This window comes from Xyrauchen texanus, chromosome 25 (genome assembly GCF_025860055.1).
Source record: "Xyrauchen texanus isolate HMW12.3.18 chromosome 25, RBS_HiC_50CHRs, whole genome shotgun sequence".
Classification (NCBI taxonomy): domain Eukaryota; kingdom Metazoa; phylum Chordata; class Actinopteri; order Cypriniformes; family Catostomidae; genus Xyrauchen; species Xyrauchen texanus.
In genome coordinates this window covers 22,537,059-22,561,503 of record NC_068300.1, presented here as the reverse complement: position 1 = coordinate 22,561,503, position 24,445 = coordinate 22,537,059, and the positions used below count along the sequence as shown (strand labels likewise).

The 24,445-nt window shown below is 39.1% G+C and overlaps 1 protein-coding gene across 1 annotated transcript in view; it reads left to right on the top strand.

Annotated features, from left to right (window-relative positions):
• The window catches only part of rerea (arginine-glutamic acid dipeptide (RE) repeats a), a 158,452-nt gene that overhangs the window by 37,445 nt on the left and 96,562 nt on the right, over window positions 1-24,445 (top strand). The window contains 1 exon segment of the mRNA XM_052090942.1: window positions 5,029-5,494. Coding sequence (XP_051946902.1) covers window positions 5,173-5,494 — 322 coding nt within the window. The 5' untranslated portion in view covers window positions 5,029-5,172.

The following is a 24,445-nucleotide window of genomic DNA, read 5'->3' as shown; positions in this document are numbered from 1 at the left end:
TCGTAATCCTTGGCGGTCAAATTTCTGCCTTTTTCGTAATGCCCTGATTGAAAACTCATTTGCTGCATCTGGGATATCCAAGTTATAGTGTATTTACGTGTCACTTCCTGTGCGGTGCTCCACTTTCCCCCCTCTCTCTCTCTCTCTCTCTTTCCTTTTTTTTTTTTAGACTTAGACTTTATTCAGCAATGAATCACCTGGCTGTTTTGCTTTCTTTTGAAATAGCATGTTCCTTTATTGGCTTTTGCCTCAAATCACAGAGATGAATGCGATGGCCTATTGGCGTAATAGGAGAGTGATTTAGGATGAATAAAACATGCAGCATGAAAGAGTAATGTTGAAAAAGGAGGGTGTTTTGTAATAGAGCCCTGCTGCATGCCCATTGTGAGGTGATGTGTTAATAGTTGGAGAGCAACTGTGTGGTTGGAGGGGTGAGAAGGTCTAATTTATCCATTGCACTTGAGGAGAAATGTATTTTTATTTAAAACTTCCTGGCTCACACCCCTTGACTTCATTGCAGTAATGGAAATGGTAAAATAGGTGCTGTTGGCTGAGACCCCTAAAGCTCCGCCAACCCCCCCGGCTTTCACAAATGGCTGATTTTTCTCCCTCCCTGCCTCCTCTCCCTCTCTTTTCCATTTAAGACAGCTGGTATCTTTCAAAAGGTCCTGCTCTGGTGATTGATGTGTAATGGCTTCAAGCCTCACCTGCCCCACAGCGCGTTATTCATCTGTGGGTACTGTTGAGGGGAGTACTCGCCACTGCTTAATTGGTCCTGGTCACCATTCAGACGCCACATGAACGGCTGCATTGTTGCTAGCCAGTGCTATGAACCTTCCTACAGCCACAGACATGGAACTGTTTGTGTGATGTTTATCTCTGGCTGATTAGGCTCCTGTTGGTATAAATAAGACAGAAGACTCTTTACAGGTGACTTAAGAAGGTGTGAATCGCTGACCTCACAACATTGCCTGCCCACTTTGTCCATTTGTCTTGGTTCGGGAAGTTTTTTTTCCTTATTTAATAATTTTTTCTACAGCAGTGTTCCCGTGGGTCTTTTAAAATGTTTTGAATTCTGTTTTCTAAAGTTTGAGGTAATAAAAAGTGTTCTGCAATCAATGAATACCAGACATTAATGACTAGTTATCGCTGATGATCATCTGTTGATGACTTATGACTTTACTTTAAAGTGTTTATATTTTAATACCTTGTAGACGCACATTTTATTTCTCTTATCTGTTTGAATGAGCAGCTGGAAGCAGTGAAGCACAGGCATTTCAAAATACGTGTCCCCAGTGTGGCTTGTTTATTGTTAAAAGTCCTGCTTTCTATCTGTCTATCTATCTTTTTTTTTAACACATTCTTAGTCATAAGTATTTACTGATTTTATTGTCAGTTGCCAGATCACACATGGTAGTAAATTTGTATAAGGCAGATTAATCTGTTATTGTCTTTCAGCACATTATTATTGTAGCATTAAAATCCAATATTGGTCAACCTCTAATTCATATCTTTTAATATATATGAACGTACACCAATTTAAATATGATTTATATGTGTGTGTGTGTGTGTGTGTGTGTGTGTGTGTGTGAAAAACATGTTTGTCAGATAATCTGTTTAGCTGTTAAGCAGTGTTTACAGCCTTGTTGAATGTGTACCCCAGCCTGTTTAAGTAAAATAATCAGTAATACATTTAGTTTGAGTTTGTGTGGGTTTGATTTTTATGGACATACAATATATTTTTTTTTGCTCTGGTCTTAAAAATGGCCTTAAGTATTACATTTAATAAAAAAAAATGAAAAAAATCTGCAGCAAGCCTGTACAGGTATTTCATAAACTTCCTAACCCTATAGTCCTACCTAACCCTTACCTTCATAAGAGTTGTACGCCATTAACCAAACCAACAAGCTCCATGGTGAAATACCACATTACAAATATGAGTGCAAATCGGACGTTTCATCACGATGCGATCAATTCTCTTGAACTGCGATCCGATACTTAAAATGTTGCGATACGCTTTGATTCAGGGGCCCGTGATTGATATTCTGATATCGTATGCCTTTTTTACAAAATTACATGTAATTACAAAATATTATTTTATTATTTTATTAAGCTCTGTATACACACTGGGACATCCACAACAAAATAAGGTACTTCATATGTCGAAAATTATACAGATAAATAATATAAAATATAAAGTCACACAAGTGATCATCACTCACTTGATGATGACTAATTGAAAATACTTGGATGCCCATGACTTGTTTCCAATTATCCATGCTATCCGTGGTTTTCTTGGTAGATGTGTAAAGTCTTATAACTGATGCTAATGCTGGGCAGCAGGTGATTTCTCTTTCCTCAATAGTGCTTTTCATAATTTTGATGTTGTCAAGATGTTTCACATGTTTGAACTTCTCCATGGTACTTGAAAATATCAAATTCTCATGTAAAGTTCAAATGGGTCGCATTCGCATCAATATCGATGGAAGCCCAAATTATTTGCTTGCACGGATCCTTCCAATGGAGCTCGCATTTCGCGGAAAGCCCGGCTGACACATGCACACGCCTTCACGGATAGCAAAGCACAGTTTGGCTTCAAAGACCCCACCCCACGCACATCAGTGTCCCACAACAAAAAAGCATATTTAGCTCTCAAAGTAAAATGAGTAATGGTATTACTAATGGTAGTAATGTGGCTGACATGAGAGTATTAAAATAAAAGTACATCTTAAAAAAAATTCTATAACGCTATTTACCTATTTTATCGGTAACATTTGGATCGTTGGCATTTGAAAATCAGACAAAGGTTTTTAATGAAGGAATGAACTACAGGCCATGGAGCATTTCAAATGACACAATTAAATAAAAAATTATTTCTAGTTTATTGCAAATTATTCAGACTAATATACCTATGTACTAAAATCCAAATTACTTTGAAAGTGTAGAGCGATCAATTCGATTGTCATTCACAGTGCATCACGAAAGTTGGTGGTCTCTTCTGAGCTGGTTTCGTGTGCTTTGTTGCAATGCTCTGATTTGTGGATCTTTCTCTTCAGTAAACTTGGGAATTGTAGTTCTTCCCCAGGAATTGCACTATAAAACAAAATGTTTTTGAAAGTTGAAATAAAGGGGCTTATACCATTGGTTTCTGAAACCAGACTGTTGCTCTCAACCACGAGGTGCTACCACCAAATCAAGGCTAATTTGTTAGACTTGAAATACCACACATGTAAAAAGATGAAGTCTTATATGGTTATATTTTGTTAATGTTTACATTAAAGTTTAGCAGAAATAATAGTAGCTAACATGCATACAACGGTAGTTTAGTTATTAACGTATTTTAAATACTACAGTTTGAAGTTATTTTGAAGGCTTCTGTAGTCTGCTCTAACATTTGCAAGTAATTGCTTTTATCCAAAGCGACATACAAATGAGGAAAAAATCATGCACGATTTTTCATACAAGTGACAACAACATTAGCAGCCAGTGCCACAATACCAAATTTAAAGTGGAACCAGTTTGCTGCTATACTATTTTGGCAACAGGATACTGTGCAGACTGTGCATATCTTCGGTTGTATAAATGTGTGTGTGTGTGTGTGTGTGTGTGTGTTCAGACTGGCAGTCAGTGCAGTTACTCATCATAAGGTGATTAATCGGGCTGTGACGTGGCGGCAGAGCTCCGTAATCAGCCTGTAGTGTTTGTGTTGAAGTAGATGAGGAGAGCAGCTGCCCTGTCAGTTGGCATCTACTCACAAGATGACAGGCTACCATTGACGGGGCTGCTTGTCAACTGCACTAGTGTGCCTGTCATAAGCCATTTCTCCATTTTTATACCTGCTCTATAAACACACCTCTCACACTGACAAACAGCCCAATTCCATCCTAATGTTCTCTCTCTTCCCGCAGGCTCCTCACATTTCCAAATTCACTCATTGTAGCTTTTTACCAATTGTCAGCTTTAGCTGCACCAGAGGCTGTAATCTTGGCTTTCCAGTTTATCTGAAGAGTGGGATGTGGTGCAAAACCTTTCAAGTGCAGAGCACTTCATCGTTACACAGCCATTTCATGCTTTCATATTAGAGGTCTCATTTTGTTTCACTGTTCTGTTTTTGTTCAATAGAATATTGGTCTTTATTTTCATGAAAGTTGACTAAATAAGGGCAGTAGCAGTGAGTTTTGAGAGTTTTAGTCTGTGTTTGTTTCTGGTTTTCTTCTCTATGCCTGTCTGTTCTGATTTCCAAAGATGATCGCTATGCTAGCTGAGGTAGGGCACTTGGAAGAGAAATCGGGTCCTTTTCTGCATACCGCTGCCCCATCGGCATATCGCTGCGCTGTTTTGTGGTCTGATCTTCATAACCCGTTTTCAGCTTATCGCGGCCCATTTGGCCCCGTTTCTCGGCTGGCCCAGTCCGCCCCTGGGCTATGCAGTAGTTAGCCTGACCCGCATACACAACCGACAAACAGTGTGGCCTAGAGGGAGCACCAGGTCTTATTGCATTCTAATGCATTACTTGTGCTCTTCACCGGTGCAGTATGTTATTGTTCAGGAGAGGCAAAGAAATCCTCGATAGTTGTGTGAGGGTTTATATAAGCCTAATACACTGTAAAACATGCAGCTGAGCCTATTTGATAATGCATTGGGGAATCCTGTTTAGGTTACTGTGTGGAGAAACAGTGGCACTTTTTATCGCCAGGCAGAAATGAGCTCAGGAATAGAGCAGGAGGATTGAAGTTTGGGCTCTTTTGATATAGCTGTGCTCAGAGCTCTCCTGAGGACACACGCCGCTGCTGGCGATTGATGTTCCTTTTCGTGCTGCGTCACAGTGCTGCTCACCGGCTGTGATTGATTAAACTGATTGCATGTATATCAACAGTACCTTTTTTCAAATATCTCACGCAGTCTGTTGAGGGAATGAAATTTGCGTGAGACATCAAGAGCATCTTTCTACAATGACATTCAAGCACGTTAAGAACTTATTGTGATAACAGGTCTAAAAATGTCTTTGTTTCCTTTCTTTCCAATCAGCTCTTCTGAAACGCTGGGGTTGTTGGTGTGGCCAAATTTTCCCTGGATTTGATTGGTAAATTCAGAAGACTGAAGCCCAGGCTAACAGTCTACCTTTCACGGAGGCCCAGCCGTGAGAGGACAGAAGAAGGCACGTGGCGAATCATGACTGCCGACAAAGAGAAAGACAAGGAGAGGGAGCGCGATCGGGATCGGGACAGAGACCGTGAGAAGCGGGACAAAATGCGTGAGAGCGAGAGCTCACGGCCCCGGCGTAGTTGCACGCTGGAGGGTGGAGCTAAGAACTATGCAGAGAGCGAACACAGTGAGGACGATGACAATGAGACTCCTGGGGCCGCCAATGCCGAGGAGGGCACCAAGAAGGGCAAGAAGAAGTTGCCCAAGAAGAAGTCGCGCTATGAGCGAACGGATACCGGCGAGATCACTTCCTTCATTACAGAGGACGAAATTGTTTACAGACCTGGCGGTAAGTGTTTTTTTTTTTTTTTGCATGGGAATTTCACCAAACACTCTTGCCTATTCAGGTCTTTATATTTATATATATATATATATATATATATATATATATATATATATATATATATTTAAAAATATATTTTAATGTTTTATTTTTCATATATCAAAGAGATAAAACAGGATTCATTACTTTCACACTGAACTGGCTGTCAAACACATATTGAGCTACACAACACATAAGATGCAAGTAAGCTACACATTAGTTACACATTAATTTTCTCAGAAACTTGAGTCTAAATAGATGCACAATTTGCATAATTTCAGAAGTGCACCCAAATGACGATAGTCATATCATACTGTTCATGTACTTGCTATAGTTTACTTAAATGTTGTTTCTTCATCAAATGTCAAGGTCAAATGTAAATCAAGTCAATCACTGAAAGAACAGCGCCACCTTAAGAAATGGCATGTATAACGTGTACACGCGGGATACTGATTATTCACTGTTGCAAAGAAAATCAACGTGATATACAGTATTTATTTGTATGAATATAGTACATATTCCTCTTGTAATAAAGAAATGGATCTCATGTGATGGTAAACTTTTATATAGGTTTGAAATAATCATAAAAATATAATGTATAAAAAAGAAAATCTACACTTTTGCATACCTAGGGTCTCTAATGACACTATACCCTTTTGGTACTTTAGAAATTATTAAAAAGTTGTTTGCAATTTATAAAAATGTTTTACACTATAAGAGAGAAATCGAGGAACACTAAAGGGGTGTGTGGGCACAGCTACAAAAAATTGATTGAATGATATCCTGGGTCACTAAAGACCATTTATGACATTTTCGACTGTTTGAAAAGTATAGCCCCAAGACGTAAACATTAAACTTGTTAATATGATGTTAGTATCATAAAATCAAGGATTTACCGGCGTTTCAGCATTTACCAGATTACAGTGTTTACGCTATACAAAGTTGTAATATTTGATATAACATTACACAGATATGGTTAGTAAACTATTTTTTGACACAAAAAAATGTTAAGACATGCTTGCATCTTGCGAATATACTTTTGAAACAATATTTTAATGTTTATGGACTGACCTCATTTCGCTTCCATTGTAAGTGCCTTTAACTGTAATTTGTGCTTATTTTTTTTAAATGAGGGGTGAGACAGAATAATTTTTTTGTGGTACTTAACATTATGCCACAAATGCTGTCGACTGAGCTTGACTTATTGAACTCCCAACATTCCTTCAAGCTTTGTTTAAATAGCTTAATCGTTGAGCCAAAGAGCTAAATTGTCTTTTTGGTTCACCATTTCTTTTGAATTCTCCATTGCTGTTGCGGTTCAATTACCAAGTCTCAGTTCAATAGACTTTGTTTTTGTTGGTAGGTTGTAGCCTGACCTGAGAATTTATTTGAAACTGCTACTCAGTGATGTCAGGTTTATTCAATAGTTCTCATATCATAGAATTAGCATGCTTTGTAAATTGTCACTTGGCATGTATTTGGCAATATTTTGTTAACATTACTGGTAATGGTGCATTAGTATTTTACAAACATGCCACCTCAGCCCTATTGCTTATGAACCTAACACTTGGTAAGAAGAAAGGCATTTTTATTAGCTGCTGGGCTTGATTATATTTAAACTTCTTAATGAATATGCATAATAAATAGCCGTGATGAGATTTGAAATAGTCATGCGAACACAACACTTTGCTTTCCAAAGCACACATGAGACTGTCATCTGTCTTGTTTTTGTTTCTTCATTTTATTTTTCTGTCAGTGGCAAAAAAAGGGAAATTGTCCACATTAGGTCTTTATTAGGTGCTGAGATTGAGCCTCGACCAGAGCAATAACCTTTTCTTGTGCTGTAAACGTGGCCTCTCTTTCACCTGCTGTTTAGAAATTGGTTGTACATGAAACTGGGGGGAAATGTCAACACTCCAGTGGAGGGTAAGGCTTCGTAGTGCAGCTGCTGTGTCTTCTGCGTGTATGAGCGCCATAGTTCTAAATCATCCCTGCCATGTCTTTCATTTATTTAGCAGCAACAGAAAGGTCAAGCAGTAGCGCGCTGCCGATGCTTAGTTATTTAATGTAAAGACGTTGAAAATTATAGCCAATGTGTAATTTCCATTTTCTCCTCCCCCAGCCTTTCTCTTCAGTTCAGTGGAGATGTGTTTGCTTAGAGGGGGAAGGTGGAGAGTGTGGTGATGGTTCCCCCCCTACTCCTCCTCCAGCCATTGCCCCAGTGGATTTGGGTGGAGGCATTATCTGCTGAAGGTCCTTGAAAACATAGTTGCTCCAACTGAAGCTCTTTTTCTTTAACAATCCAGCAGATCCTCCCATGCTCAGTTTTGGGGAGTACTACTGCTCTCCTTTAGAAAGAAAATGAATCGGACATGTCCGAGGCGTGTTGCTCGATGTTGTCGGCGAAGTGAATAGAAGGGATCTGATGTCATCATGTTTGTAAAGCTCCTTTTGTTATTTACATGGAAGCAGGAGAACACCACAAGAGTTTAATTATATGTCCACAGATACTGTTTGTTGTTTCATGTTTCCAAAGATTTCGAATTTGCATTACATTCTCTAAAAGGCAAACCTTTAAAATTATTGTCAATGCAGTGTAGATGCATGTTGTACGTATATGCATTTGTGGCGTATAGTGGTGCGTCGTATTTGTGGTCAGTCACTTCAGACTTACCGCAATCAGATTTGATTCATGCGGCTTAAGTAGACACAAAGCCTGTGCTGGATCAAGCCCTGCTAAATGTTAAATCCTTTTATATTTGTCTAGTGACACACAATATGTAAAACTGGCCACCCTTGGAGTGGGTATTAAAAATGGCGAGAAGCGAAATGAAAAAAAAGAGAGCGAGAGAGAATGATCAATGGACAGAAGGAAAGAGAGAGAGAACTGAAATGAGACATTAATTGCTTTTGTGGTTAGAGAGAGTCAGCCACACACGTATGTCGCTAGATAAGGGGAAATAATATCGAAAGCCAACACAGATCCGCTATTCACCCTCTCACTCTTTGTCCACCAACATTTTTATAGCAAGCTAAGTGTGAATTGATTAGGATGTCTGGGAAAAAACGAAAAGGCACATAGTGAAAAATACACTGTCTTGTCGTTTGAGAAATTGAGTGTGCTTGAGTGAGGGAGGGAGGAAGGAAGGAAAGAGGAAAAGAGTAGTGGAGTGTGATATGGGTGGAGAGCAAGAGGTTGAGGCATTTGTATTGCAGAGAGGGCAGGTTGGATGGAGGGAAGAGTATAGCAGCTGAATCGATCAGGCCTTTTGAGTGACGTTCTCGTGTCCAGGCTCCCTGTAGCTTTGCAGATAGTCGCTACACAGAGGCAGCTTATGGATCCAGCCGAGAGATTATAAATGTATGAGATCAATATTCGGGCCTCTGCTTGCAGGCTGTGGCTGTCTGCAGTTCGTCTATACAATCCAGAGCCTCACCGATGCCCTTGTATTGTGATGGCAATTTGTCTCCTAGGCTGCCATTTGGCTTTTAAAATGGAGAGCTCATCAAGCTGGATTGGTTGAATGTGTATACTACGCCCACCTGTGTGATGAGATTGCTGACAGTAAAGAGAAGTGAATGTCCAGAGTAGGGGTGGGCTTTATGAAGCACACTATAGCTCTGTTCCAAAACCTGGTGATACTTTTGAAATACTGACAGCATTTTAAGGGACCATAGAAAGGCAATGCTGTTAAAATAGGGTGGCATTATGCTGCCTTTCAAGATACTTTTTTTTTGGGCAAGCTCTAATGCAGTGTTGTATGTATCCTCCCTGGAGAAGGCGATCTCAGAATCAAGCTTGGTGAAAACAAAGGATGGCAGACAAAGCGAAATAAAAAAAATACATTTCAAAAACTTAAATGCCAAAAAGTATCCGTAAGTCTATTTACATATGTACTGTTTTACTCCATGTTTGTATGTGCTATTTATTTTTATGCTTGGTGTTGTATAGTTAGCATTGCAATATGCTAACTCTACTGCAATCAATTTGGAGGTACAGTGAGGAAAATAAGTATTTGAACACCCTGCTATTTTGCAAGTTCTCCCACTTGGAAATCATGGAGGGGTCTGAAATAGTCATCGTAGGTGCATGTCCACTGTGAGAGACATAATCTAAAAAGAAAATCCAGAAATCACAATATAGGATTTTTTAACTATTTATTTGTATGATACAGCTGCAAATAAGTATTTGAACACCTGTCTATCAGCTAGAATTCTGACCCTCAAAGACCTGTTAGTCTGCCTTTAAAATGTCCACCTCCACTCCATTTATTGTCCTAAATTAGATGCACCTGTTTGAGGTCGTTAGCTGCATAAAGACACCTGTCCACCCCATACAATCAGTAAGAATCCAACTACTAACATGACCAAGACCAAAGAGCTGTCCAAAGACACTAGAGACAAAATTGTACACCTCCACAAGGCTGGAAAGGGCTACAGGGAAATTGCCAAGCAGCTTGGTGAAAAAAGGTCCACTGTTGGAGCAATCATTAGAAAATGGAAGCTAAACATGACTGTCAATCTCCCTCGGACTGGGGCTCCATGCAAGATCTCACCTCGTGGGGTCTCAATGATCCTAAGAAAGGTGAGAAATCAGCCCAGAACTACACGGGAGGAGCTGGTCAATGACCTGAAAAGAGCTAGGACCACCGTTTCCAAGGTTACTGTTGGTAATACACTAAGGCGTCATGGTTTGAAATCATGCATGGCACGGAAGTTTCCCTGCTTAAACCAGCACATGTCAAGGCCCGTCTTAAGTTTGCCAATGACCATTTGGATGATCCAGAGGAGTCATGGGAGAAAGTCATGTAGTCAGATGAGACTAAAATATAACTTTTTGGTCATAATTCCACTAACCGTGTTTGGAGGAAGAAGAATCATGAGTACCATCCCAAGAACACCATCCCTACTGTGAAGCATGGGGGTGGTAGCATCATGCTTTGGGGGTGTTTTTCTGCACATGGGACAGGGCTGACTGCACTGTATTAAGGAGAGGATGACCGGGGCCATGTATTGCGAGATTTTGGGGAACAACCTCCTTCCCTCAGTTAGAGCATTGAAGATGGAGTCGAGGCTGGGTCTTCCAACATGACAATGACCCGAAGCACACAGCCAGGATTACCAAGGAGTGGCTCTGTAAGAAGCATATCAAGGTTCTGGCGTGGCCTAGCCAGTCTCCAGACCTAAACCCAATAGAGAATCTTTGGAGGGAGCTCAAACTCCGTGTTTCTCAGCGACAGCCCAGAAACCTGACTGATCTAGAGAAGATCTGTGTGGAGGAGTGGGCCAAAATCCCTCCTGCAGTGTGTGCAAACCTGGTGAAAAACTACAGGAAACGTTTGACCTCTGTAATTGCAAACAAAGGCTACTGTACCAAATATTAACATTGATTTTTCTCAGGTGTTCAAATACTTATTTGCAGCTGTATCATACAAATAAATAGTTAAAAAATCATACATTGTGATTTCTGGATTTTGTTTTTTAGATTATGTCTCTCACAGTGGACATGCACCTACGATGACAATTTCAGACCCCTCCATGATTTCCAAGTGGGAGAACTTGCAAAATAGCAGGGTGTTCAAATACTTATTTTCCTCACTGTATGTCACCAGTGCGCTTAACGTGTGGTTCTTGAGTTTTTGCCTATGTAGAGCATCCCAATTCAGTCACTTATAAGATTCCAGTAACAATGCTACCTTAAAGGAATATTCTGGGTTCAATACAAGTTAAACTCAATCAACAGCTTTTGTAGCATAATGTTAAATACCACAATTAATTTTGACCTGTCCCTCCTTATTATTAAAAAAAAAAAAAAAACAGTTATGGTTACAGAAAGGCACTTACAGTTAAATTGAATGGCCAAGTTTAAAACGTTTAAATACTCTCAAAAGTATAGCCACAAGACGTAAACGATATGCATTTTGGCATGATTTTAGAGTGATAAAATTCCTTTCTAACCTTATCTGTGTAAAGTTTTGCACACTATGTCTGCTTTGTGTTACTCTTTTAGCACTGTCAATTGCAGGCACATGCGCTGACAAAGAGCAAAGACATAATCTGTCTGCATGTCTAGGAAAGCTTGGTTGCATGCGGACAGTCCACGAGTGTACTGTCTTGATGACAGAATTTGCATCACTTGCACTGTTTGCAAGATGTACCGGCACTTGAAAAACGGAACTATACTTTGGCACTTAGAAGGAAGCTGCCTATGTAAATAGATGACAAGGCAGCTCACTAGGTTTTGAACCAGAGCTTATGTTTGGGGTTATGAATGAGGTGGAGGTCTAGTTGTAGAATTTGCCAGAGCCATGAATCATGAACCTAGAATCCTCAGTTGAGTATGTTGGGTATAGACGGCTTTCACCTAATTACGGAGCCTCCCAAAGTCTACAGTCCTTTTACTAAGGGTGAAATCTCCACCATGAGCCTTGAACACATCATTCTTACCTCCACACCGAGCTGTGCACATTCTCGTCAGCTCGCTAATGTCATTTCAAGATGGGCTCTTTGTCTGCACACAATTTTGCCTGATTAGCAGCTTGGTGTGCCTTTCATGCTTGTCAGTGGATACAGTTGAGAGGGGTTATAGAAACACTAGCTACAGCTCGCTTGGATGAACAAATCTTCGGATCTTTCCCTGGAACGCAGTCAAGAACGAACACACAATAGACTTCGGGGTGAAAATGGACATGCACCGCCTTCACAAATGAACTTCTGCTCTTCCCTTAATTTGTTGTGTGGGGGAAAACCCAGGAACTCTCTTGGCTTAGAGTCAGGTATTATTCAGGAAGGTGAAATTAACAGTATTTGACCACCTGAGTGAGTCATCAAGCATCAGTCTTCATCTCCCTGTTGCTCCTCTGAGGAGACAGCAACATTATCACCCCATGTAGGGAGACAACTTTTCCATGCATGTCTTCCACGCTGTTTCCAGCTGTCTCGAGTTTTGGACAGACAGAGAGATGGAGGAAGAAAAGCAGGCAGCAGTGGCAGAGCAGGAGTCGAGGAGACCTTTAGATCTGTGCCTCCTATAGAACAAACAGAATTGTTGCTGTCTTGAACCAGTTCATCATGATGATTTCATGTGACAAGTTTATTTAAAGGTTTTATGTTTCAAAAATGGTCATAATGTAGTCTAACATGATTGTTTTTCACCATGTCAATGACTTTTAGAATTAAACTGACTGTTTAAAGGGGTCATGGCATGAGAAATCAAATTTCCCTTCATCTTTTGACAGCTAAGAGGTCATTGTACTATAAAAACATACCGCAAGTTTCAGGATTGAAAACTTCCATCTTAATAGAAAAAGTGCATATATTTGAACCAAGCTGCAAAAACATCTCATTTGGACTTTGTGGAACTTGACGTCACAAGGACCAAATACATCTGCATATGTAACACCTATTTTTCCGTCATTTCACCCTTGGCCCCACCCACTGGTGCTCAATCAGTCACACAGTTGAAGTGGAGAGAGATGGGCCTGTCATGGGAGATTCATTCTAAACTAACACAGGACACCTTCATGTGCCTGTCTGGATTTAAATGTTTTTCTACATAAACCTGTACAGACAGATGTTTTGACCTCTTGATACATACAGTATATATCGGGCCGCTTTTAAAAGATGCAGTGCCAAGTTATAACTCTAAAGAGGAGAAGCTCTCTGTCATTCAGCTGAGCACAAACGCATCGTGGTCCATCTGTGCTATTTTTAGATGTTGGAGTATGAAAACTAGGGCTACCCCAACCAAAGATTTTCCTTTTCGACTATAGTCGTTAGTTTAAGCCATTAGTCGACTAGTCACACGTTTATTATATTAATTTAATTATTTGTGTATATGTATTGGAGGGCATCAGAAAATGGTTGGAGCTCCACGGCTGAGAAAGATTGTTATAAGTAACATTGCTAACGCTGTTCTACATTACAGGGAAATACTAAACTGTAATAATGAGCCAGTAAAAAATACATTTTACAAGCGCATACACAAAGCGAGCTGCAGCGACACTGGCAAAAGTGGTAATGATTCTAAATGTGTTAGAAAAACCAGACTGAACATTTTGTTAATTTATAGAGAGAAATGCACATTTGTGTCGTGCCGACAGACGATGATCTCTGGGATCGACGATGGTCCGAGTGATCGCCAATAGCTGATGACTTTGACCATGTCAGAACGATATTTGGCTCATATTCCCATTATGTACATTCCACATGTATTTTATTATATTAGGCTAGTATCAAATTAATATTACAAATAGTTTACCCGTAGAGAGACAGACATGCTCTCGAAGAAACACTAGTATATTATGACAGATGACAGAAAAGCCGTCTGTGCTCATGTATGACACGCTGTATGTACGGAGGCATGCAGTATCGTGGAGCACGCGCTATCAAAGGTTCTCACTCTTTTTTTGTTTCTGTCTTCTGAATTTTTTGTTGTTGCAAGACTTATAGTTCAAAGTCAAGGTGTCTTGCTTTATTGTGTAGGCTTAACACTAACCTTGCTTAACAAAAATTCATTGAGTTTTTTTTTTTTCTGTTACCAACTAATCAACTTGCTCGAACAAGACTCTTCTCATTGACTAACGTTTAATCGACTATTAGAGGGCAGCCTTAATGAAAACATGAAGGAATGACACTGGAAACTGGAAGTGGATCTTTAAAATAAATATTTTTTAATTAATCTTCAGTGTATTTTAGATAAGATTGTATGTTCGACTTACACCAGTCATAATACAATTCAAGCTTTGCTAAGGAACTCTTATTGAAAAATGAAGCCGTTAAAACACTTGGACACAATCACAAAAACCGCAAGACATTCATTCATGGATATTTAATGTCATGACTGTGATAGTTTATGGTGCTGACATCTTATTTACACCAGGCACGTCCGTTGATGGGACGCAACAGCTTGAGGATGTATATACATTGGGAGCCTCGACACAAACTTTCTTAACCATTTATTTGGTGTTGTACAGTAGTAGCGCCACTGCGTGCAGCGCCAAATGGAACATGACATCTGTTTACTGTCGGTGCAATACGACAATGGACGCTTCCATGGTAGACGGCATCATGGATTATAATGGTTTTGATGCGATGCGACACTCGCATCCAGTGTAGACAGGGTGTGAGTGTTATCTATTGTGCTTGAGATGAACGGTTTAATATATTTGGATGCAATGTGTTGATGTGCATTGTGTAAACCTATTATAAATTTATTTTATAATGTTGAGGGGCTTGTTTATTCTCTTCTGATTGATTTTGCTAAATTTTAGGGGCTGCAGGATGTTGGCCAATCATAACAGTGGGCATTTATGTTAAAGTTTTAAGGAGGCAATTAGGCCAAAACCGTGTGCCAAAACAGGGTGGAAAATTTTCATTTATTACTAAATTATGACTGTTTGAATGGAAAAAAAATAATAACTTTACTAACATTATCAGTGAACCTCAGGGAAGATAATTAAACTATGAAAAAGAGCATTTCGTCATCCCTTTAATATAAATGACATGTTATGGTTTGCTGACAAATGTGAGACCAGATTCAGTTTGAGTTTTTATCAATTTATTTAAGGTTATATAGCTTTTTAATCACTATACATTTTAACCTAGTTTTTCACCATGAAAATAGCCACGGGAGCTGGCGTGGCATTAAATCGCAAACAATCAAATGATTTGCTAACGTTGGCATAACGGCATCATGTCCAACATTCAGATTAATAAGCATGTTGTGTATTTGTTAGAGGCGTTTTAAACTCCCATATGTTTTATTCTTTCCAAAATAAAAGGCTTGAGAAATTTTCCCTCTGCAATATTTCAGTGGGCAGAGAGAACCTATGCAAGTCTGCTGGAAATAAGAGCCAGATCTATTTAGAAATTTTTCTCTGTGTAGCATTGTATGATAGGGAGACTGGAGAAGGCTTTTGTGACATCGAACCCCCTGCCAATTACAAATTAGAAAGCTGCTACTGACTTAAGTGTACTGCACTCGTCAAAGGGCTTCTGTTCCCGGTCCAGAGGGTGTCAGCTTTTCCCGCCTGCGAACCGGAGGGCACAGTGTACAAGGTTTGATATACATTTGGGCCGGAGGTAGTAATCTTCTGTTAAAAGATTGAGACAAACTTTGCAGGCTAGACGGGGAATATGGAAGATGAGCAAAAATTGCACGAAGCAGTGTTTCCTACAGAATTCAGCTCTTGCTGCAGGGGGAAATGCTCCACAACCCCCACATGTTTTATATTATTCTTAAGGTAAATTAGTAATTATATATAATATATGTTATTTATTATTTATTTTATACACACTCACCCGTGGCCAAAAGTATTGGCAGTGACACAAATTTTTGTTTCGCAAATGTTTCTGCTTCAGTTGTTGTGGTGGTGATTCACATTGTTTCTATTGTGCAGAGTGATCAGATGCATTTTAAATGGCACAAAATGACCAGCCAACATCATTTCACCAATCATATCAGCAGCACCTGGGAAAGTGTGAACAAGTAATAGTCAGAGGAAATCACACTTTCATTCTGATTGGATTATAAGAGCAGACTGATTGCTATAAAAGGAGGGAAGAAGTGCTACCAATCATTGTGTTCTTGTTAGCAATGGTTACCTCTAAAGAAAGATGTGCAGCCATCATCGATTTGCATCAAAATGGCCTCACATGCAAGGAATTTGCTGCAAAGAATATTTCACCTGAAAGAACCATTTACCTGATCATCAAGAACTTCAAGGACAGAGGTTCAACTGCAGTGAAGGCTTCAGGATGTTCCAGTGTCCAGCAAGCACCAGGACCATCTCCTCGCTATGGAATCATGTCACCAGTCCAGAGCTTGCTCAATATTGGCAGCAGGTTGGTGCAAGTGCATCTGCATGCACAGAGGCGAAGAGTTTTGGACAATGGCCTGCTGTCAAGAAGGGCAGCAAAGAAGCCACTTTCCAAGAAAAACATCAAGGAGAGATTGAAATTCTGCAGTAAGTACAAGGATTGGATAGCAGAAGACTGGTGCAAAGATATTTTCGCTATCGATTTTCCAGATGTCCCAAACTTCAGTCCGGAGAAGAAAAGGTGAACGCTACCATGAGTCCTGTGTCGTGCCAACAGTGAAGCATCCTGAGACCATCCATGTGTGGGGTTGCTTTGCATCCAAGGGAGTGGGCTCTCTCACAATTCTGCCCAAAAACACTACCATTCTTTATTCATGGCATCAAAACCTCCTGCAAGAGCAACTTCTCCCAACGATCCAGGAGCAATTAGGTGATGATCCGTGCATTTTCCAGCATGATGGAGCACCATGTCACAAGGCAAGAGTGATAATGAAGTGGCTCGTGATCATTACATTGAAATTTTTGATATGTGGCCAGGCAACTCCCGGGATCTTAATCCCATTGAGAACCTGTGGTCAATCCTCAAAAGGCGAGTGGACAAGCAGAAGCCCACAAATTGTGATCAACTCCGAGCACTAATACGGCAAGAATGGATCGCCATCAGTCAGGATTTGGCCCAGAAGCTGATATCCAGCATGCCAGAGTGAATTGAAGAGGTTATGAAGAACAAGGGTCAACATTGTAAATATTGACTCTTTGCATATATTGAGTGTTTTAGCCAAAAAAAAGCCTTTAAAACATATGAAACGCTTATTGTTTCCCTGTATACTATAGAAACATGTAAAAAAAAAAAAAATCTACAAATACTGAAGCAGCAAACTTTGCAAAACACAAAATTGATGTCACTGCCAATACTTGCACAGGGTTGGGGAGTATCAAAATACATGTAACTGGATTATGTATTTAAAATGCTGTATTCTACTACAGTTACAATATAAATCATTGGTATTTATTCAGTCCTTTCATATAGAAAACAATATACATAAAAATGATGCGATCCAAAGTGCATTTGAACAGCTGTGAAACACTTTCTTATGATGTTACATTCATATGAGCAGACAGAGAAGTCTGAAGCACAAGAAACAGAAATAAACCTTGTTTAAATTGTCAGCTTTACGCTAAGCTAAAATGATATTTCTAGACATTTTACATGCACGTATTACCAGGCACGATCATATAAGAAAATTCACGTTGACTCATAATTTCTTTTTTTTTTTTCTTAAGACCTTTGATATTAGGGCAAAAATCTTATCCTTGATTATTTTTGTATTGTTTTGCTGTAAAAATATTAAAAGAAAATCCTGTAAACAAGATTAATTGGATTTATCTTATTTTAGAAAAACTGCACAAGATATTTAGGTTTTTCAGAGAATAGATTTTTTTATGTGTATTTTGTTGTACTGTACTGGCATAGTTTTTTATAGTCAAAACAAGTGAAAAAAAATTACCAGTGCTGAAGTAGTAATCCAAAGTATTTAGAATACGTTACTGACCTTGAGTAATCTAACGGAATACATTACAAATGACATTTTACAGCATGTAATCTATAGTGGAATACATTTCATAAGTAACCCTCTCAACCCTGTCTGTATTTATGCATGTGTATGTGTTACAGTGAGGAAAATAAGTATTTGAACACCCTGCTATTTTGCAAGTTCTCCCACTTGGAAATCATGGGGGGGTCTGAAATTGTCATCGTAGGTGCATGTCCACTTTGAGAGACATAATAAAAAAAAAAAAATCCAGAAATCACAATATATGATTTTTTAACTATTTATTTGTATGATACAGCTGCAAATAAGTATTTGAACACCTGTCTATCAGCTAGAATTCTGACCCTCAAAGACCTTTTAGTCTGCCTTTAAAATGTCCACCTCCACTCCATTTATTATCCTAAATTAGATGCACCTGTTTGAGGTCGTTAGCTGCATAAAGACACCTGTCCACCCCATACAATCAGTAAGAATCCAACTACTAACATGGCCAAGACCAAAGAGCTGTCCAAAGACACTAGAGACAAAATTGTACACCTCCACAAGGCTGGAAAGGGCTACGGGAAATTGCCAAGCAGCTTGGTGAAAAAAGGTCCACTGTTGGAGTAATCATTAGAAAATGGAAGAAGCTAAACATGACTGTCAATCTCCCTCGGACTGGGGCTCCATGCAAGATCTCACCTCGTGGGGTCTCAATGATCCTTAGAAAGGTGAGAAATCAGCCCAGAACTACACGGGAGGAGCTGGTCAATGACCTGAAAAGAGCTGGGACCACCGTTTCCAAGGTTACTGTTGGTAATACACTAAGACGTCATGGTTTGAAATCATGCATGGCACGGAAGGTACCCCTGCTTAAACCAGCACATGTCAAGGCCCGTCTTAACTTTGCCAATGACCATTTGGATGATCCAGAGGAGTCACGGGAGAAAGTCATGTGGTCAGATGAGACCAAAATATTACTTTTTGGTCATAATTCCACTAACCGTGTTTGGAGGAAGAAGAATGATGAGTACCATCCCAAGAACACCATCCCTACTGTGAAGCAGGGGGTGGTAGCATCATGCTTTGGGGGTGTTTTTCTGCACATGGGACAGGGCTGACTGCACTGTATTAAGGAGAGGATGACCGGGGCCATGTATTGCGTGATTTTGGGGAACAACCTCCTTCCCTCAGTTAGAGCATTGAAGATGGGTCGAGGCTGGGTCTTCCAACATGACAATGACCCGAAGCACACAGCCAGGATAACCAAGGAGTGGCTCTGTAAGAAGCATATCAAGGTTCTGGCGTGGCCTAGCCAGTCTCCAGACCTAAACCCAATAGAGAATCTTTGGAGGGAGCTCAAACTCCGTGTTTCTCAGCGACAGCCCAGAAACCTGACTGATCTAGAGAAGATCTGTGTGGAGGAGTGGGCCAAAATCCCTCCTGCAGTGTGTGCAAACCTGGTGAAAAACTACAGGAAACGTTTGACCTCTGTAATTGCAAACAAAGGCTACTGTACCAAATATTAACATTGATTTTCTCAGGTGTTCAAATACTTATTTGCAGCTGTATCATACAAATAAATAGTTAAAAAATTATACATTGTGATTTTCCCTCCATGATTTCTAAGTGGGAGAACTTGCAAAATAGCAGGGTGTTCAAATACTTATTTTCCTCACTGTATATATATATATATATATTAGTAACATTACAATTCTTTAATAACACACAATTCAGTGCAAAAGTTGATCTGTAGCCATCTACATGTTGTCATATGAACATTGGTCAAAAGTGTTTTTTGAGTTTCATCAGACTGTGCACTTTGTAATGGGGCCCACTTTTTGGATCCCAGTCAATTGGGGGGGTGGGGGGTATATGGTGTGGGTGGGGGTGAAATGAAATTTGTAATGCGTAAACATCAGAAATTTTTAAGCAATCTCACCCAAATATCACAGGGGTATACGTTTCTCAATGCTCGCCTCCTAGTATTATTCAGATAGAATGATTATTTTAAGTATACAGTCACTTGTATACAGTCACTTGTTATTCTTGTTTCCCAGCAAGACGTAATGCAGTCATGCATTGACTTACAATTATGTTTTTGTTCTTGGCAGATACCTTAAACAAATACTTTGACATGCAGTTTACCCAAAAATGAAATTTGTCGCTATACACCCTCAAGTCTGTAGCAATTTGCCTCTTTTGTAGAACACAAAAGGAGATGTTAGGCTGTAGATCTCAGACATCATTCACTGTACCTGTATTTTACTTTCCATACAATAAAAGTGAATGGTGTCTGAAACTAACACACTCCCTAACATCTCCTTTTAAGTTCAACTGAAGATAGAAAGTCATACAGGTTTGCAACAACACAAAGGTGAGTAAGTGATTACAGAAATTTAATTTGAGTACAAGTCAACACTCAACAGCCACATTAAAAATAATAATTTTAACAAATTAAATCCTGAGAGAACCTTGCTTGTATAATATGTATATTAAAGGAAGATTGATTTATGATATATTAATTTTATGTATTAATATTGTATTAATATAATTATTGTTTATGTATATTACATATTTATTAAAACTGCTCTAGGGAGATTAGATGTAGCCTAAAAGCTGTTTAAGTGTTTTTTTTTCACCCTGCAGCTGAGCAGTTCTGGTTACATTCAATGCATTTTTCTTTTTCTTTTCTATTTCTGCCTTTCTTGGTACTGTATTTTTATGATGGAGTGCTACGGTATGAAGTGCACTCCAATGTCTCGCACTTGTGATGTTGATTACAGTGCATCCAGAAAGTATTCACATTGCTTCACTTTTTCCACATTTTATGTTAGACATATTCCAATTTTGATTAAATTCTTTATTTTTCTCAAAATTCTATAAACAATAACCCATAATGACAATTTATTACAAATAAAAACTGGAAAAAAAAAAAGTATTCACAGCCTTTGCTCAATACTTGTTGAAGCACCTTTGGCACCAAATACAGCCTCAAGTCTTTTTGAGTATTATGCTACAAGCTTGGCTCACCTATTTTTGGGCAGTTTCTCCCTTCTTTGCAGGACCTCTCAAGCTCCATCAGGTTGGATGGGGAGCGTCTGTGCACAGGCATTTTCAGATCTCTCCAGAGATGTTCAATCAGGTTCAAGTCTGGGCTCTGGCTGGGCCACTCAAGGACATTCACAGAGTTGTCCCGTAGCCACTCCTTTGTTATCTTGGCTGTGTGTTTAGTGTCGTTGTCCTGTTGGAAGATGAACCTTCACTCCAGTCTGATGTCCAGAGCGCTCTGGAGCAGGTTTTCATCAAGGATGTCTCTGTACATTGCTGCATTCATCTTTCCCTCAATCCTGACTAGTCTCCCAGTTCCTGCTTGGTGGTTCCAAACTTCCATTTAAGGATGATGGAGGCCACTGTGCTCATTGGGACCTTCAGTGCTGCAGAAATATTTCTGTACCCTTCCCCAGATCTGTGCTTCAATACAATCCGGTCTCGGCGGTCTACAGACAATTCCTTGGACTTCATGGCTAGGTTTGTGCTCTGCCATGCACTGTTAACTGTGGGACCTTATATAGACAGGTGTGCGCCTTTCCAAATCATGTCCAATTTACCACAGGTGGACTCCAATCAAGTTGTAGAAACATCAAGGATGATCAGTGGAAATAGAATGCACCTGAGCTCAATTTTGAGTGTTATGGCAAAGGCTGTTAATACTTATGTACATGTGATTTTATGATATTTTTTTTTTCTCTCTCGTTTTTTCAAACAAACTTCTTTCACATTGTCATTATGGGGTATTGTTTGTAGAATTTTGAGGAAAATAATGAATTTAATAAATTTGATTAAGTCTGTAACATAACAAAATGTGGAAAAAATGAAGAGCTGTGAATACTTTCCGGATGCACTGTATAAACAAGAGCATAATAATGCATCGCTCGATTAGAGATGTGGTACAACGCAATTCGCATGTTGAATTAACAGGTTTATAGATCTGCAACATCTTAATTAAATATGCATGTCCTCACTGCGCACGCTCACACTGAACTCGTGTTTATTGAGCAGCTGAAAGCTGTACAAGGGAGTGAGAGATGCAGTAGAGATGACTTATTCACACACATGTGGAATTACAAATTACCTTTGATACAAAGACAAGATTATTGATTTGATTTGATTTGTCCATCTTTATGGACTGGTTTACAGTTCTCAGCTACATGTTAAAATGAATAAAATATTGCAGAAATCCCCTGCATGATAAACATGGAACGTGCAGGCTTCATTAAATTTGTGCGTAATACCTGCATCCCCACCAAATTTCATGCCCTGATAATAATTAGGGATGTACCAATACCACTTTCTCTTCCGATTCCTATATTGGAAATCTCAGTATCTGCCAGTCCCGAACTAATACCAGTGTTATTTTTTTGCATAATCAGTTTAGAATATTTTTACATTATTGTATGGAATTAATTGGGTGTGCTCTTTAATATGTAAAGAAACACAAATCTCTTACTACGTTATTTCATATAAATGTATAGCTTAAGAAAAACATTATTAACTAGTATACTGGATAATGTAGCAGCAAAATTAACAGTAATTCTAGTACAAGTCATCAGTAGAAAAGCTTTTTTTTTTTTCTTTTTTTTTTTTGCAAAAAGGATTCGGATCTCTTTTGTTCAATTTAGTTGTAAGACATCAGTCCACTTTTCATTCACAGTTATTGTTTAGAACCCATTCAACTTAAATATTGTTATAATTTGTAAACAAATAATATATTGTTATAAATTATTATTTGTTTACGAATTATAACAATATTTAAGTTGAATGGGTTCTAAACAATAACTGTCTCCACTATCTCAATCATGCACCTTAACTTTTAAACCCTCATGCTTTTATTTTGTCATTCTGAACTCTCCAGGAAGTCCTGTAAGTGTGTCTGTTTGTAATCAAGTTCACAGTTGTTTAATTAGCAGCTTATTCAAATTTGGGTAAAATGCACCTCCGGTGCCATTCTAAATGCATATTATAAGTGAACCAAACTATTGAGCATCTACATCTGTGATGTTGTTTGTGAGTAGCGCTCAAATATTGCACACCGCGTGAAGACTAATAATAGCCGCGAGTCTGTAAACAGAGCAGCGACATTCAATGACATGCTATTGCTGCACGTACATTTTATATATTTACTTATTAAACACAGCCTTTTGTGATTCATAGAGCTACTGCACGTCTTCAAGTGGCTTTGAATTAAATGCACGAGTCATATGAATTGCCTTAAGTGTTTTTATGGTTCTTTTATGTCATTTTTTTTAGCCTGACCATAACAAACATGACTAACACGCAGTATCGGATTTGGACCGGGATCGTCGGACCGATACCCGATCCATCTAAAAGCTTCAGTATCGAAGCCGATACTGATCCAGTTATTGGATCGGTGCATCCCTAATAATAATAATAATAATAATAATAATAATAGTTATTATTTCTATATTAAGAAATTACAGAATTATATTAGGCCTACAATTGTATTATAATAACTAATAATAACTTATTATTATTAAGTAATATTTCTCTAATTTAAAAAACTTGTATGTGGCATTGCTATGAGATCTAGTTAAACCTTTTGAGATGATCTCTCCTCTTCTGTCCACAAATTCTGGTGTCATAAGATTCAGTATTTCTATATAGGAATTTGTAGTGAACCTTTATAGTGAACATATAATACGGTCAGCGCATATTACCAAACTGAAACCAACGAAACACATCTGGTGTGAAGTGTATGTTTTTGTATGTTTTAAGGCAAGGAAAATTAGCTGAAGTGTAAATTGGATGAACCGCGTTAAGACCAGCCTGTTCTTCCTGACAAGGAGCATTGCCAACAAAATCACCTGCACTGAAGCACTTCCCTGTACGATGTGACATGAGCAGCTCAGTTCGCTGGTTTGCTGCTTGTCAGAGGGCAAGAGAGGGGTGTGAATGCAACACATGGAGTGTGGAGTCAGCGCCTGGCCTGGACCCCCTGCCGTTTCTTTATTGCATTCCTACTGCTCTTTTAATTTCAAGATAAGCACATTGAAGGATGGCCACAGCGGTCCACCGAACTCTCTGGATCCGCCTACGTTTAACAATGCACAAGCAGCCAAGCACCCTTCTTAAATGAATGTACCCGCTGCGTTGAGCCAAAACGTCACCTAGCTGTGGAATCAGGGTTTGCTTGATGGAAAAAGCTGAAATATTAAGAATTTGCTTGAGCCTTTTTTGTGTCTCACCCCCCCCCCCTCCTTTGAAGAGGTGTGGATTAAAACAGCAACTGGATTGACACGGAAAACAGGGCAGGTCTCTTTCATGGGTAAAGGTGTGTTTTAAATTAGGCACGCTTCACAGGGTGAGAAGAATGGCTGAGTGAACAATAAGCCTCAGTGGAGGAGGAGGATTGGATGAGTGCTACCCCTCTTCCCTTTCCTCATGAATATTTATGTTGCTAAGTGACTGGTGACAATACATTAAGAAATAATATCTATAAACAGATCAACTTCTAATATCTGCTGTGTGTTTTGTTGTTTTCTTTA